The 17,172-nt window shown below is 50.9% G+C and overlaps 1 protein-coding gene across 1 annotated transcript in view; it reads right to left on the reverse strand.

The window, feature by feature from the left end:
* The window catches only part of LOC139759405 (uncharacterized), a gene marked incomplete at its 5' end in the record, with an annotated part of 233,319 nt that overhangs the window by 85,868 nt on the left and 130,279 nt on the right, over nucleotides 1-17,172 (reverse strand). The window contains one exon of the mRNA XM_071681488.1: nucleotides 5,788-6,408. Within this exon, the coding sequence (XP_071537589.1) occupies nucleotides 5,788-6,408 (621 nt within the window). The remainder of the gene's footprint in view (nucleotides 1-5,787; nucleotides 6,409-17,172) is intronic.

Consider the following 17,172-nt stretch of genomic DNA (forward strand, 5'->3'; position numbering starts at 1 on the left):
CACACACACAGAAGGCGCGACACATCACCTCGCACGGCTGCCTCTCACACACACAGAAGGTACGACACATCAACTTGCACGGCTGCCTCTCACACACACACAAGGCGCGACACATCACCACCTCGCACGACTGCCTCTCACACACACACAGAAGGCGCAACACATCAGCACCTCGCACGACCGCCTCTCACACACTCACAGGAGGCGCGACACATCGCCACCTCGCACGGCTGCCTCTCACACACACAGAAGGCGCGAAACATCACCACCTCGCACGGCTGCCTCTCACACACACACAGAAGGCGTGACACATCACCACCTCGCACGACTGCCTATCACACACACAGAAGGCGCGGCGACACATCACCACCTCGCACGACTGCCTCTCACACACACACAGAAGGCGCGGCGACACATCACCACCTCGCACGGCTGCCTCTCACACACACACAGAAGGCGCGACACATCACCACCACGCACGGCTGCCTCTCACACACACACACAGAAGGCGCGACACATCACGTCGCACGACTGCCTCTCACACACACAGAAGGCGCGGCGACACATCACGTCGCACGACTGCTTCTCACACACACACAAGGCGCGACACATCACTACCTCGCACGACTGCCTCTCACACACACACAGAAGGCGCGACACATCACCACCTCGCACGGCTGCCTCTCACCCACACACAGAAGGCGCGGCGACACATCACCACCTCGCACGGCTGCCTCTCACACACTCACAGAAGGAGCGACACATCACCACCTCGCACGGCTGCCTCTCACACACACAGAAGGCGCGACACATCACCACCTCGCACGGCTGCCTCTCACACACACACACAGAAGGCGCGACACACCACCACCTCGCACGGCTGCCTCTCACACACACACACAGGAGGCGCGACACATCACCACCTCGCACGGCTGCCTCTCACACACACAGGAGGCGCGACTCACCACCTCGCACGGCTGCCTCTCACACACACACACAGAAGGCGAGGCGACACATCACCACCTCGCACGGCTGCCTCTCACACACACACAGAAGGCGCGGCGACACATCACCACCTCGCACGGCTGCCTCTCACACACTCACAGAAGGCGCGACACATCACCACCTCGCACGGCTGCCTCTCACACACACACAGAAGGCGCGGCGACACATCACCACCTCGCACGGCTGCCTCTCACACACACACACACACACAGAAGGCGCGACACATCACCACCTCGCACGGCTGTCTCTCACACACACACAGAAGGCGCGACACATCACCACCTCGCACGGCTGCCTCTCACACACACACAGAAGGCGCGGCGACACATCACCACCTCGCACGGCTGCCTCTCACAGAGGGCGCGCGTCAGAGGCCCCCATCTCGAGGTGGCGGCCACCGTCAACAACACCTGACGGAGGTTAAGCTGCTTAATGGATTCCTTCCTTTACCTCGGAGCTCGTGACGTGTCCTTCAGCAGACGCCGAGGCTCCACCATTACGGTCACCTGGTGTCAAGTCGCTCCGCCGGAGGAGAGAATATTTTTTTTGAACCAGGAAGGCAATCTAGATCAACATGCAAGCGATGGAAGGAAGAAAGAGGAGTGTGATCCCGCTCTGAGAGAGAGAGAGAGAGAGAGAGAGAGAGAGAGAGAGAGAGAGAGAGAGAGAGAGAGAGAGAGAGAGAGAGAGAGAGAGAGAGATCTGGGAGTTCACATCCCTCCAACCTTCCTCCCATCCCCCCTCCACACACACACACACACACACACACACACACACACACGCGGGCGCGCGCGCGTTAGGAGAATAGTCAATGACACAAACTGTCTGCTGACAAGTACTACAATTGCATCCAGGTGCAATGAACACGGACATATTCCACAGGTGTGGCGTTGCTGAACGAGACGCATCCACGGGCCGGTCGGGGGTCGAGTCTGCGTTGATTCCAATCCTGGTGGCAGCAGCCGGCCCAGTTAACCCAGCTGTTCATTCTCACTTAAGGGCTGGTCGATAAAATGGATACCTGGCTTAGGCTTGGGTATATATATATATATATATATATATATATATATATATATATATATATATATATATATATATATATATATATATATATATATATATATATCTTTTCTTCTTTCAAACTATTCGCCATTTCCCGCGTTAGCGAGGTAGCTTTAAGAACAGAGAACTGGGCCTTTGAGGGAATATCCTCACCTGGCCCCCTTCTCTGTTCCTTCTTTTGGAAAATTAAAAATAAATAATGAGAGGGGAGGATTTCCAGCCCCCCGCTCACTCCCCTTTTAGTCGCCTTCTACGACACGCAGGGAATACGTGGGAAGTATTCTTTCTCCCCTATCCCCAGGGATATATATATATATATATATATATATATATATATATATATATATATATATATATATATATATATGTATATCTATATAGCGATTATGAGATGGCCTTGATTAGGGCATTCAGTTGCCCGGGACATCCCAACAAACGTAAAAAAAAAATGCTGTTCACATTGCCAATATGGCCACATCTGGAATGTACTTCCTAAGTTTGGTCGCCACATTTAGAAGTGCACAAGGAACCAACAGAGAAGGTCCAGAGGATGACAACAAAGATGATGATACCTGAATGAAAAGGCATGAGTTACGCAGAATTGTACGCGGCCTTATGTATGTCAACTATGGAAAAGAGGAGAGTAAGGAGTGACTTGATCATAACCTTTAAGATATCAAACCTTTCTCTTGATGTAGACAGTGAACAGTTTTTCGACAGACGCAAAGATCGTACAAACCAGAAAGTCATAATATGAAATTAACAGCAAAACTTGTGACTAAAGATGTTCTGATGTATTTTTCCAGCACATTGTGGATGAGTAGTGATGGCGCAGTTAAGATATATTGAAGGCGGACACCATATACAAGTTTCAAGAGTTGTATCATAGCGAAGTACAAGGAATGAGATCCTACCAGTGTAGGACTCCCTGCCCCTACTGCATAATACACTACAGTGACTACAGCAGTCAGCTGCCTTCAGCGAGCTCTACCTCTGCAGTCAGCTGCCTTCAGCGAGCTCTACCTCTGCAGTCAGCTGCCTTCAGCGAGCTCTACTGCTGCAGTCAGCTGCCTTCAGCGAGCTCTACCTCTGCAGTCAGCTGCCTTCAGCGAGCTCTACCTCTGCAGTCAGCTGCCTTCAGCGAGCTCTACCTCTGCAGTCAGCTGCCTTCAGCGAGCTCTACCTCTGCAGTCAGCTGCCCACAGCGAGCTCTTTGAAGTCAGCTAGCCTCAACAAGCACATTTTTAACCACGGAACTCCGCTGGTCGAGCAAAATCAATTGCAATCATTGTCCACATAAAAACTTGATGAGAAGGTCCCTCGATTTTTGTCCCCTGTCGCTTAACGCCGTCATAAAACCCCCCCTCTGGTCGAACATACACAAACACGGCTGTATACATACACGTGATGTATACTTCTGCATCGCTTGTGTGTATACAACCAGGTGATCTGGACGTCAACTTTACGTGGTGTAAGCCTTCTTGAGGGGTCGGGGTCAGTGTGATAAGAGGGGGGTACTAATTCAATTCTCTCTCTATATTTATAGTGAGACTTTCCCATCGCGTGTTTCGTGGAGGATTTTGAGAGTACGATAGCGTTACGACCACAGCGATGCTCTTCTGTCATTTGCTGCTGGGGGATGACGACCCCAGGTTGGTCTGTCATTAGCTGCTGGGGGATGACGAGCCCCAGGCTAGTCTGTCATTATCTGCTGGGGTGTGTGACGAGCCCCAGGCTGGTCTGTCATCAGCTGCTTGGGTGTGTGACGAGCCCCAGGCTGGTCCGTCATTAGCTGCTGGGGTGTGTGACGAGCCCCAGGCTGGTCCGTCATTAGCTGCTGGGGGATGACGAGCCCCAGGCTGGTCTGTCATCAGCTGCTGGGGGATGACGAGCCCCAGGCTAGTCTGTCATTATCTGCTGGGGTGTGTGACGAGCCCCAAGCTGGTCTGTCATCAGCTGCTTGGGTGTGTGACGAGCCCCGGGCTGGTCCGTCATTAGCTGCTGGGGGATGACGAGCCCCAGGCTGGTCTGTCATCAGCTGCTGGGGGATGACGAGCCCCAGGCTGGTCCGTCATTAGCTGCTGGGGTGTGTGACGAGCCCCGGGCTGGTCCGTCATTAGCTGCTGGGGGATGACGAGCCCCAGGCTGGTCTGTCATCAGCTGCTGGGGGATGACGAGCCCCAGGCTAGTCTGTCATCAGCTGCTGGGGGATGACGAGCCCCAGGCTGGTCTGTCATCAGCTGCTGGGGGATGACGAGCCCCAGGCTGGTCTGTCATCAGCTGCTGGGGGATGACGAGCCCCAGGCTGGTCTGTCATCAGCTGCTGGGGTGTGTGACGAGCCCCAGGCTGGTCTGTCATCAGCTGCTGGGGGATGACGAGCCCCAGGCTGGTCCGTCATTAGCTGCTGGGGTGTGTGACGAGCCCCAGGCTGGTCTGTCATCAGTTGCTGGGGTGTGTGACGAGCCCCAGGCTGGTCCGTCATCAGCTGCTGGGGTGTGTGACGAGCCCCAGGCTGGTCTGTCATTAGCTGCTGGGGGTGTCGATCACCATGATGCAATTGCAATCCTGATATCAATATGCCCAAGTGATAATGATGATGATGATGATGATGATGATGATGATGACGATGATGGAGATGTTGATGGTGAGTGTGGCGATGACAGTGATGGTGGAGAGGAGATGCAGATGGTGAAGGAGACTGTGATGGCAAGTGTGTTGACAGTGAGGGATGTGAATGGTGTGAAATCAATAACCAAGGTGTTAGATAACAGTGAGGGGTTATGATGCTAGGGATGGGTCGTATGGTGATCAGGATAGTGATGGCATGGACAGTGATGATGGATGGGATAGTGATGGCATGGACAGTGATGATGGATGGGATAGTGATGGCATGGACAGAGATGATGGATGGGATAGTGATGGCATGGACAGTGATGATGGATGGGATAGTGATGGCATGGACAGAGATGATGGATGGGATAGTGATGGCATGGACAGAGATGATGGATGGGATAGTGATGGCATGGACAGTGATGATGGATGGGATAGTGATGGCATGGACAGTGATGATGGATGGGATAGTAGTGATGGTGGCGGTGACGATGGTGATATCACACTGATGGTGAAGATGGTAACCAGGATACTGATGATGATGTGATGATGATGGTGACTGTGTGGTGGTGGCGGGTGGTGATGGTACTTGTCATTGTGATACCTCAAGCTGGGGTGGTAAGAGGTTGTGGTGGAGAGCAAGATCATGGTCTCCACCATGTGGAAGTGATCCCTCATGACAGTCACCATGTGTAGACGGGGCTACTGTTGATGACGGCCATCTTAGTAGTGATGATGTAAACATGGTACTCATGAGGGACAGTGAGGACTTGTGTCTCTCAACTTCTCCGTTTCATGGTAACGATCTCTCGCAGAGTCACACGAAGGCAAGCAAATCTGTGCATCCTAATTCCTTCACACACACTTACCTTTCATATTGTGTCATGTGGACAGCGGCAATAATTGAACTGTACCCAAGCACTACAAAAGTCTACAACACCCAACGGTTTCGTTGAACTGCGACTGAATTGTGTATGGAGATCGGGCCGAAGGGTGAGTACCCATCCGTTTTCTTTCACTTGGTAATTCCCCCCACCAAAGCTGTTGGCGTGACGCCTCCAAAGCATAGTGTTCCACTACGTGACATTATAATGAGAGGGGGGACTTACCTGGGGTTGCCTCGCTGGGTCTGTTGCCGGGGCTTTGATTGCGGTGGTAATGCCGACTTGCTGGGGTTGAAGAAAGATGACGGAGAGGTTGTGAGGGCTGTTGCGAAGACGTCGGCAGACTCTGCTGTGGTTGTGTCCGAGGTTGTTGTGGTGGTTGGCTTTGGGTGAGAGGAGCTGGTGGAGATGTGGTGGTGAACTGCGTTCGGGTTTGGTAGGGAGGTTGTGACCATCTCTGATGTGGTTCTGACGAAGTGTCTGATTCTGTATGGGCTAATGGCTGTGGTAGAACTTGTGGTTGTAACCGTGTCTGTGGTTGTAGAGAGGTCTGTGGTTGTGGCCATGTCTGTGGTTCTAGAGAGGTCTGTGGTCGTGGCCATGTCTGGGGTTCTAGAGAGGTCTGTGGTCGTGGCCATGTCCGTGGTTGTAGAGAGGTCTGTGGTCGTGGCCAGGTCCGTGGTTGTAGAGAGGTCTGTGGTTGCGGCCAGGTCCGTGGTTGTAGAGAGGTCTGTGGTTGCAGCCAGGTTTGGGGTTGTGTCTGGGAATGTGGTTGTGGACGAGGTGTGGGACAGAGGATGAGTACGTCGTCTGCCGGCGACCCACCATCGTCCAGAGCCGAGCAGCCTGCAACACAAGAGATGCCACATCAGAATCATCAAGCAACACAACACATTAACGAGTTAAAAACTCGCGCTACTGACCAACTGTTATGATAATACCGCCACCGCTGCCTGCGGCTTGTGTCATTAGAATCACATGATGAAATTAAATAAGGTAATTTCTGTAATTTTCACTTTCTGTTTCAGGACAAGTATATAATTAAATTTAGCAGTGCATAATTCCCGGGCGCTGTGAGCCAGGCGGCTGCGGTGCGGGCAGAAAGAAAGAGAGAGTAATTGTTTGTTATTCATGATACAAATTAATCATTTTCGGCCAATTTGTTTCAAAGGCTTCCAGCACTACCCACACACATTTCCCTCCCCCCACTTGTGACTGGGGCTGAGGGGGGAAGAGGAGAGAAGACCTGAGGGGAGGTAGATCAAGCTGGTGGAGGAGCTGATAACAAGAGATAAGGCTTCAGTTTCCAGCTTATCATCAGCGAACCCCAGGAGATAAATAGTCTCTCCTTGATGGAGAGCAAAGCAAAGTCCTGTATAGAGATTGAACCGTTCATACATTTTGCTGACACGGACAGATCGACGGAGCAGAGGGGAAAAAAGATGATAACTTCATCAAATCCGCGAAAAAAATATATCCGATATCTTTTACTTGTTCGTTTTTTTAAGTCCAAGTTTCGCATTTTTGGGTTTTGGTTAAATGTACTTTTTATCATGCGCTTGTTACATCACTACCTACTGGGGCGAGCTGATGACCTGGTGTACATATGTGCACAGCTGCCAGAGGGACGAACTGGTGTACATGTACAGCTGCCAGAGGGACGAACTGGTGTACATGCACAGCTGCCAGAGGGAGGAACTGGTGTACATGCACAGCTGCCAGAGGGACGAACTGGTGTACATGTACATCTGCCACAGGGACGAACTGGTTTACATGTACAGCTGCCAGAGGGACGAACTGGTGTACATGCACAGCTGCCAGAGGGACGAACTGGTGAACACGTACATCTGCCAGAGGGACGAACTGGTGTACATGCACAGCTGCCAGAGGAAGGAACTGGTGTACATGCACAGCTGCCAGAGGGACGAACTGGTGTACATGTACAGCTGCCAGAGGGACGAAATGGTGTACATGTACAGCTGCCAGAGGGACGAGCTGGTATACATGCACAGCTGATATCCTTGCGAACTGGAGCACGTGTATAGTTGTTATCCTTACAAATTGGTGTACATGTACAGCTGCAATCTTGACGAACTGTTGCACATGTACAACTAAAATCTTGATGTTCTTGTGTACATATAAAGCTGCTATTTCAAGGTCTATCATATCTACCTGCGCACATCTCAGGCACATATGGGGAACTTCAAGACCATGAGTTTGGTATGAGTTAAAAGCCCTCAGTGTTCTATGTCCTCTATGTACTAATGTTACACAATGATATATATATATATATATATATATATATATATATATATATATATATATATATATATATATAAATATATATATGTTTACCAAATGGCGTCCTAGCTTCGTCTCTTCGATGTACATCAACTGACTTATATTTCTCTCTTGTGTCTCCCCTGATGATGTGATTATTACACGAAAGTGCACTTGGGAACTTATCGTGTTTCATTTTCACCGTGGACTCATAGGAATATATATATATATATATATATATATATATATATATATATATATATATATATATATATATATATATATATATATACATTAGTGTCCATAAAACTATAAGGCATCTTCAGTGTCCAGCAGAACTTGTCACCTCATCAGACATATATCATTTTGAACCTTCCCTTCAGAACCTGTCCAGCCCACGACCCCTGCTGCGCTATCACACCACCCACGTCTCATGTGGCCCCCTAGGCGGCATGGGTGTGGGGCCACCTTCCGCGCCTCCGTCAGCCACGCTGCAGGAGGCGCCGTCGGGGGGGGGGGGTGTAGGATGAAGGAGGGCAGTAGGAGCGTGAGTCGGCCGCTTAACGAAGGTGGTTGCCAGGTCCAGGAGCGTGGCCCGGGCCGGCCTCCTCAAACAGACCGTCTTCCACCTGACCGAACCACGGTAACGAGCACACACACACACACACACACACACACACACACACACACACACACTGGGGGCCAATGGAGGTATGGTGCCTCATCCCTATGAGTTCACGTGCCATGTTATGTTGCCTGTATGGTGTGTGAGTACACTCTACACTGTTGCCACAGGTTGATGGCGTCTCAAGGAGGTGTCACCATCTGTCACGTAGTGGTGCCTCCTCCTGGCCGTAACGAGGCGGCGTCATGGTGACTCTACACTATAACTGTGGATGCCTTTATGATGCACCAGCATGTGTGTCTGGGACGTTATGATGCCGACATGTTCGTCTGGTCGGGCACTATTGTAACTCTGCCTTGTGGTGCCTCTGTGTTACAACACCACTATGTTATGGTGCCTAAATGTTACAGTACCATTAAGTTATGGTGCCTCTATACTACAGCACCATCACATTATGATGGTGTCTGTGCTCCAGCACCATCATATTATGGTGCCTCTTTGCTCCAGCACCATCACATGGTGCCTCTTTGCTCCAGCACCATCATATTATGGTGCCTCTTTGCTCCAGCACCATCACATGGTGCCTATGTGCTCCAGCACCATCAGATTATGGTGCCTCTTTGCTCCAGCAAAATCATATTATGGTGCCTCTGTGCTCCAGCACCATCACATTATGGTGCCTCTATGCTCCAGCAAAATCATATTATGGTGCCTCTATGCTCCAGCACCATCACATTATGGTGCCTCTATGCTCCAGCACCATCACATTATGGTGCCTCTATGCTCCAGCAAAATCATATTATGGTGCCTCTATGCTCCAGCACCATCACATTATGGTGCCTCTATGCTCCAGCACCATCATATTATGGTGCCTCTATGCTCCAGCACCATCATATTATGATGCCTCTATGCTCCAGCACCATCACATTATGGTGCCTCTATGCTCCAGCACCATCATATTATGATGCCTCTATGCTCCAGCACCATCACATTATGGTGCCTCTATGCTCCAGCACCATCACATTATGGTGCCTCTATGCTCCAGCACCATCATATTATGATGCCTCTATGCTCCAGCACCATCACATTATGGTGCCTCTATGCTCCAGCACCATCACATTATGGTGCCTCTATGTTATGGCACTGCGCTGCTTGACACCACAGGAGAATGTCACACTTGGCTGCCATTTGCCGTGTGGCGCAGCGAGTGTGGACAGTGAGAGTCAAAACTTCTTTTAGGTGAGAAATACAACACAAATATAAAGTTATTTCAACAAAAGAATTCTCAACTGATGATACAAATTGCTGCTGAAGTTACATGTCTAAGATGTATTCATGTTGAAGAACAGGGAAGAACAGGGAAGGTAATCTAGTCAAAGATAATGTTATGTTGAACCTATGAATTACCATTTTGCGATTAGAGTTCCCTTGAACACGACACTGTGGCCCTTGAGCACGACGGGGTGAGCCTTGAGCCCGACGGTATGACCCGAGGGTATAAAGGCGTGACCTTAGACCTGACGGTATGACCCGAGGGTATAAAGGCGTGACCTTAGACCTGACGGTATGACCCGAGGGTATAAAGGCGTGACCTTAGACCTAACGGTATGACCCGAGGGTATAAAGGCGTGACCTTAGACCTGACGGTATGACCCGAGGGTATAAAGGCGTGACCTTAGACCTATCTATTTCAGCGTTCAGTCAAAAGCTGAGCCATTCCTACCCAAGACTCGTGCCACCGTCTCCAGGGTAGTGGCACACCGCTAGTGTGCCACTACCACAACCACTACCACCTCTCCAACCACCACCACCACCACCACCACGCCCTCACACTTCTAACACCTCTCATATTTCCCCCGCCGAACCCCCCCTCCACTGGAAGCTTTTCAATACCGCTGGAGATCCGAGTTCTGGAATCCATTTTCTCTGGATCCTCATAAGCTGGGGGGCACGGTAGGCTGGTGTCTGCGCCTGGCCGCCTCTCCCAACGTTCCGTTTCCATAACACAGTGGCTGAGATATGAACCCGGGAAGCGTTAACTGACGCACTGAGGAGATGAATGATGAACTTGTGAGGAAAATATAGTGTGTGAGTGAGGCATATGTGAGCAGAGTATAATTACACGAGTGTAATAACTGGAAAAGATAGTACGTGACCTGGAATTAGATATATATATGAGATTCTTTCTTTTTTTTTTCTATCGTACTTTATATTAATGAATATATATTAAGCATCACTTAAACAATTTTGACTTAATATGTGTCATGGTACATATATTCCTCGTATGACGTAATGAATATTTTAATGACTGTGGACTATCATTTTCCAGGACGGCGGTGTTCCGTGTTGTGTTGTGGAGGATGTAAACAAAGCAAAAGGCATCTTCAACAGGGGGACCTGTAGCAGCTGTCGGGCTACAGCCTCGTCTTACCTGAGACCACAGAACAAAAGTTTCAGGTAAGTTCAGGAACTACGACGTGTTTCTTTGGACATAGTGTTTCAAGGCGTCACATATATCGTAAGACGTAGTGTTTCACGTGATCACATGTATCGTAAGACGTAGTGTTTCACGTGGTCACATGCATCGTAAAACGTGTCTGTGTTGCGGGGGTGTTGTATAGGTAGGCGGTGGTATAGGGCCCAGTTATCTCTGCTGCTGCAGGAGGTGAGGTGACATATTGCTGGCGCTGTGGTGTACGTACGGCGAGCGCTGGTGGTGCTAGTGATGGCGGGGACGGGACGGGGCGCCACAAGTTGCTATCTCAGGTGAGTTGAGACAGAAACACTAAAACTCGCGCAGGGGGTAATTAATGGCGCCAGTATGAGGCCATCTTGGAGGGAGAGACGTATTTGATTATATCTATACATGTATCTCTATGTAGAAATACACGTACAGACACACATGGCTTAGGCTAGGGGTGAGGGCGTGTACATACACAGTAGTAAAGACATGGCACACATATACAAGGTTAAGAGACGGGGCAACGCGAGGGTACAACACTGTTCCTGTATCACATACATGGGGATCACACTGCTGATAGATATCACACTCACATGTAAGTACACATAATAAATGGTTAGCAAGTTGTTCACACTGCACATTAGGCCAAATCAAGTATATATGCTTCCCAGGCTTGGTCATCGTAGTCAATGAAACAAAAAGAACCCAGAGAGGAGGTCCAGAGGAAGACATTAGAAATGGGTCCAAAATTAAGGAAGATGAACAACAGTGCTGGTTTAGAGGTTATAAATTGGCCTACCATGGAAGACAGAGGAGTGAGATGTGACCTGATCACAGCCTTCCAGTTTTTAAACCATTCTGACGATGTCGACAGCGAACAGCTCCTTGAAGGACGCTAAGACGGCCCAACATAAGATCATAACGAGACACAAGATACGAAACTTGATACAAATGACGTAAAGACGAAGTGCCGTAGTTGCAGGACGGTGGTCCAGTCGAACAAACTCGAGTTGTGAGGACAGTGAATGTAAACTACAACATACAGTCCACCAGACTAGGGGGGTCCCCATGAATGTTGAACTCCATCCCCCGTACTGTGCAGACTGGTACTTACCCACACACTGAACGGGTAAGGAGGAGGAGGAGGAGGGAGAAGAGAAATCAGAGAAGAAAAATGAGGGAAAGGCAAGGAAAGAAGGAGAGCTTGAGGAGGAAGAGGAGAGGAAATAGGAGGAGGGAGAGGAGAGGGAACAGGAGGAAGGAGAGGAGAGGGAACAGGAGGAAGGAGAGGAGAGGGAATAGGAGGAGGAAGAGGAGAGGGAACAGGAGGAAGGAGAGGAGAGGGAACAGGAGGAAGGAGAGGAGAGGGAACAGGAGGAAGGAGAGGAGAGGGAACAGGAGGAAGGAGAGGAGAGGGAACAGGAGGAAGGAGAGGAGAGGGAACAGGAGGAAGGAGAGGAGAGGGAACAGGAGGAAGGAGAGGAGAGGGAACAGGAGGAAGGAGAGGAGAGGGAACAGGAGGAAGGAGAGGAGAGGGAACAGGAGGAAGGAGAGGAGAGGGAACAGGAGGAAGGAGAGGAGAGGGAACAGGAGGAAGGAGAGGAGAGGGAACAGGAGGAAGGAGAGGAGAGGGAACAGGAGGAAGGAGAGGAGAGGGAACAGGAGGAAGGAGAGGAGAGGGAACAGGAGGAAGGAGAGGAGAGGGAACAGGAGGAAGGAGAGGAGAGGGAACAGGAGGAAGGAGAGGAGAGGGAACAGGAGGAAGGAGAGGAGAGGGAATAGGAGGAGGAAGAGGAGAGGGAACAGGAGGAAGGAGAGGAGAGGGAACAGGAGGAAGGAGAGGAGAGGGAACAGGAGGAAGGAGAGGAGAGGGAACAGGAGGAAGGAGAGGAGAGGGAACAGGAGGAAGGAGAGGAGAGGGAATAGGAGGAGGAAGAGGAGAGGGAACAGGAGGAAGGAGAGGAGAGGGAACAGGAGGAAGGAGAGGAGAGGGAATAGGAGGAGGAAGAGGAGAGGGAACAGGAGGAAGGAGAGGAGAGGGAACAGGAGGAAGGAGAGGAGAGGGAACAGGAGGAAGGAGAGGAGAGGGAACAGGAGGAAGGAGAGGAGAGGGAACAGGAGGAAGGAGAGGAGAGGGAACAGGAGGAAGGAGAGGAGAGGGAATAGGAGGAGGAAGAGGAGAGGGAACAGGAGGAAGGAGAGGAGAGGGAATAGGAGGAGGAAGAGGAGAGGGAACAGGAGGAAGGAGAGGAGAGGGAACAGGAGGAAGGAGAGGAGAGGGAACAGGAGGAAGGAGAGGAGAGGGAACAGGAGGAAGGAGAGGAGAGGGAACAGGAGGAAGGAGAGGAGAGGGAATAGGAGGAGGAAGAGGAGAGGGAACAGGAGGAAGGAGAGGAGAGGGAATAGGAGGAGGAAGAGGAGAGGGAACAGGAGGAAGGAGAGGAGAGGGAATAGGAGGAGGAAGAGGAGAGGGAACAGGAGGAAGGAGAGGAGAGGGAATAGGAGGAGGAAGAGGAGAGGGAACAGGAGGAAGGAGAGGAGAGGGAATAGGAGGAGGAAGAGGAGAGGGAACAGGAGGAAGGAGAGGAGAGGGAACAGGAGGAAGGAGAGGAGAGGGAACAGGAGGAAGGAGAGGAGAGGGAACAGGAGGAAGGAGAGGAGAGGGAATAGGAGGAGGAAGAGGAGAGGGAACAGGAGGAAGGAGAGGAGAGGGAATAGGAGGAGGAAGAGGAGAGGGAACAGGAGGAAGGAGAGGAGAGGGAATAGGAGGAGGAAGAGGAGAGGGAACAGGAGGAAGGAGAGGAGAGGGAACAGGAGGAAGGAGAGGAGAGGGAATAGGAGGAGGAAGAGGAGAGGGAACAGGAGGAAGGAGAGGAGAGGGAACAGGAGGAAGGAGAGGAGAGGGAACAGGAGGAAGGAGAGGAGAGGGAACAGGAGGAAGGAGAGGAGAGGGAATAGGAGGAGGAAGAGGAGAGGGAACAGGAGGAAGGAGAGGAGAGGGAACAGGAGGAAGGAGAGGAGAGGGAACAGGAGGAAGGAGAGGAGAGGGAATAGGAGGAGGAAGAGGAGAGGGAACAGGAGGAAGGAGAGGAGAGGGAATAGGAGGAGGAAGAGGAGAGGGAACAGGAGGAAGGAGAGGAGAGGGAATAGGAGGAGGAAGAGGAGAGGGAACAGGAGGAAGGAGAGGAGAGGGAACAGGAGGAAGGAGAGGAGAGGGAACAGGAGGAAGGAGAGGAGAGGGAACAGGAGGAAGGAGAGGAGAGGGAACAGGAGGAAGGAGAGGAGAGGGAACAGGAGGAAGGAGAGGAGAGGGAATAGGAGGAGGAAGAGGAGAGGGAACAGGAGGAAGGAGAGGAGAGGGAACAGGAGGAAGGAGAGGAGAGGGAACAGGAGGAAGGAGAGGAGAGGGAACAGGAGGAAGGAGAGGAGAGGGAACAGGAGGAAGGAGAGGAGAGGGAACAGGAGGAAGGAGAGGAGAGGGAACAGGAGGAAGGAGAGGAGAGGGAACAGGAGGAAGGAGAGGAGAGGGAACAGGAGGAAGGAGAGGAGAGGGAATAGGAGGAGGAAGAGGAGAGGGAACAGGAGGAAGGAGAGGAGAGGGAATAGGAGGAGGAAGAGGAGAGGGAACAGGAGGAAGGAGAGGAGAGGGAACAGGAGGAAGGAGAGGAGAGGGAACAGGAGGAAGGAGAGGAGAGGGAACAGGAGGAAGGAGAGGAGAGGGAATAGGAGGAGGAAGAGGAGAGGGAACAGGAGGAAGGAGAGGAGAGGGAATAGGAGGAGGAAGAGGAGAGGGAACAGGAGGAAGGAGAGGAGAGGGAACAGGAGGAAGGAGAGGAGAGGGAATAGGAGGAGGAAGAGGAGAGGGAACAGGAGGAAGGAGAGGAGAGGGAACAGGAGGAAGGAGAGGAGAGGGAATAGGAGGAGGAAGAGGAGTTTGTGGGATACAGCAGGAGGTCGTACTCACCAGCCTATATTGTATTTAGCTCTAAGGTTACAGGCGTGGTTTGCATAGTGCTTACAGACCTTGTTTATAATCACTATATATATATATATATATATATATATATATATATATATATATATATATATATATATATATATATATATATATATATATATATATATATTTTCGGCATTTCCCGCGTTAGCGAGGTAGCATTAAGAACAGAGAACTGAGCCTTAGAGGGAATATCCTCACTTGGCCCCCTTCTCTTTTTGAAAAGTAAAAAATGTGAGGGAAGGATTTCCAGTCCCCCGCTCCCTCCCCTTTTAGTCGCCTTCTACGACACGCAGGGAATACGTGGGAAGTATTCTTTCTCCCCTATCCCCAGGGATAATATATATATATATGTGTGTGTGTGTGTGTGTGTGTGTGTGTGTTTTAATCACCAATAATTGGTAATGGACATTGTGAAAATCCGTATCACCCATTAGATGTACAACATCAAGACTGCTTTCAATTGAGACACATGTGATGAAGTCATGACACTGGTGTTGGTGGTGTGGTTGACGGTATGTCAACAGTACACAGAGTTATATGACCAGTCTTAATGCTCACCTGGATCGAGACGGTGGTGTATACTGATCACCTCTCGTCCCCTGCTCAGACCCCTTCATCCCTTCTCCCGACCACCACACTCTCTCTTCTTTTGGGTTCTCCCTTGTATACTTCATGTGCTGTCCTCTTTCTCTCCCTCGCTCTCGGTCCCTTGGTGCCACCTACGGCCCCTCCAAACCTTTCATGATACTCGACCCCTTTTATCTAAAGCCCAGTCCCCTTCCTTTCGCTACCCAGCACTGCCCCTTTCTCTCTCTCCCCCCTCCTCCTCCTCACGTAACTTGATTCTTATTCCCCTTTACTCCCGTTGTCTCCCCACACCGGCCCTGAGGACAGATACAGCTCTGTGGGCATTACTGGCGGAGGATATCAAGTCTACTGTCATGGGAGTCCCCTCTCACATAGGTGCCCGGGAACGTGGTAAAGGCGATGACTTGGCCCAACGTCTTGCACTAGATTTCAAAGGCTGTTGAACATGGCACTAGATCGCCGGACAGAAGTTATAGATTCGAAGGCCAGCGAGGAATGAGCAGGTGGCATTTCTCTGTCCTCCATAACTCTGCTTTCGTCTCGAGGTTTTGACTTCTCGTGCCATCCGGCCACTGTGGGTCTCTGCACAGCATAGCACCTCTCCCCACACCCATGTGTCGGGTCCCACCACGCAGGGGATGTCACCGCACATCGCCAGGATTGGTTAGTGTCTGCTTGAGATGACCCAGGTGGACTCAGGCGACTCCATCCTTCCTTAACGACGTGGGGTAAATAATAAAAACACCGAAGACGAGATCCCGACCGAAGCGACCCTCCTTTACTAACATGTTCTGCCTTTTATATATATACATACACACACCTCTGGACCCAGCCATTATACAGAATTGATTCTGCCCCGTTCGGGGTCCACTGACCACACTACTGTCTCCATCACTTCCAATTAGGCACACGTACCCCCTGTCTCCTCACCCAGACGCCACACTCTGGCACTTTTTTGGGAGAGGTCGGGGGGGTGGGGTTCATCCCTGAGTAGCTTCTTCGTCAACTTTCCTTGGGTTGGCCAATGCTTCGCCGGCAGAGGTGTGGGTGGATACATGGCGAGAGTCCGTACGTACTGCATCTCATGCAGTGAAACTCAGATAGAGCCTTGTACGAGCCCTGTACAACGCGACACATCATATTGTTAACGATAACTTGAATACTTAAGACTTATCATACTGTTTACATTAAGTGAATCAAGTACTTTACCACGAATATTATCAATAACGTCATGAATTTAAGCTTTTAATCTCTAATTGTCTATTCATCCAGCCACTAGGGGGGTCTGACAAAGACCCTTTGTGGTCTTTGTAACCTTATGTTTGAGCTGCGGTCCACGACGGTGAGCTGGGTGGCCGACGCTGCCTGCCGCAGTAGAGGAGCGAGATGCTGCTCACTCGAAGATCTTGGGTCGGCCAGCCATCGAAGACTGTCTGCCTTCCTTCGCTACAGGAGACATTCGCCTGGGTGTACGTGAAGCTTCTGTTGCAGCTGCATAGTGGGAAGCTGCACGGCATAGCAGCTCACCCAGCCACTGTGGGGAGCTGCTCAGTATAGCAGCTCACCCAGCCACTGTGGGGAGCTGCACGGTATAGCAGCTCACCCAGCCACTGTGGGAACCTGAACAGTACAGCAGCTCACCCAGCCACTGTGGGA

This window comes from Panulirus ornatus, chromosome 33, assembly GCF_036320965.1.
Source record: "Panulirus ornatus isolate Po-2019 chromosome 33, ASM3632096v1, whole genome shotgun sequence".
Taxonomy (NCBI): domain Eukaryota; kingdom Metazoa; phylum Arthropoda; class Malacostraca; order Decapoda; family Palinuridae; genus Panulirus; species Panulirus ornatus.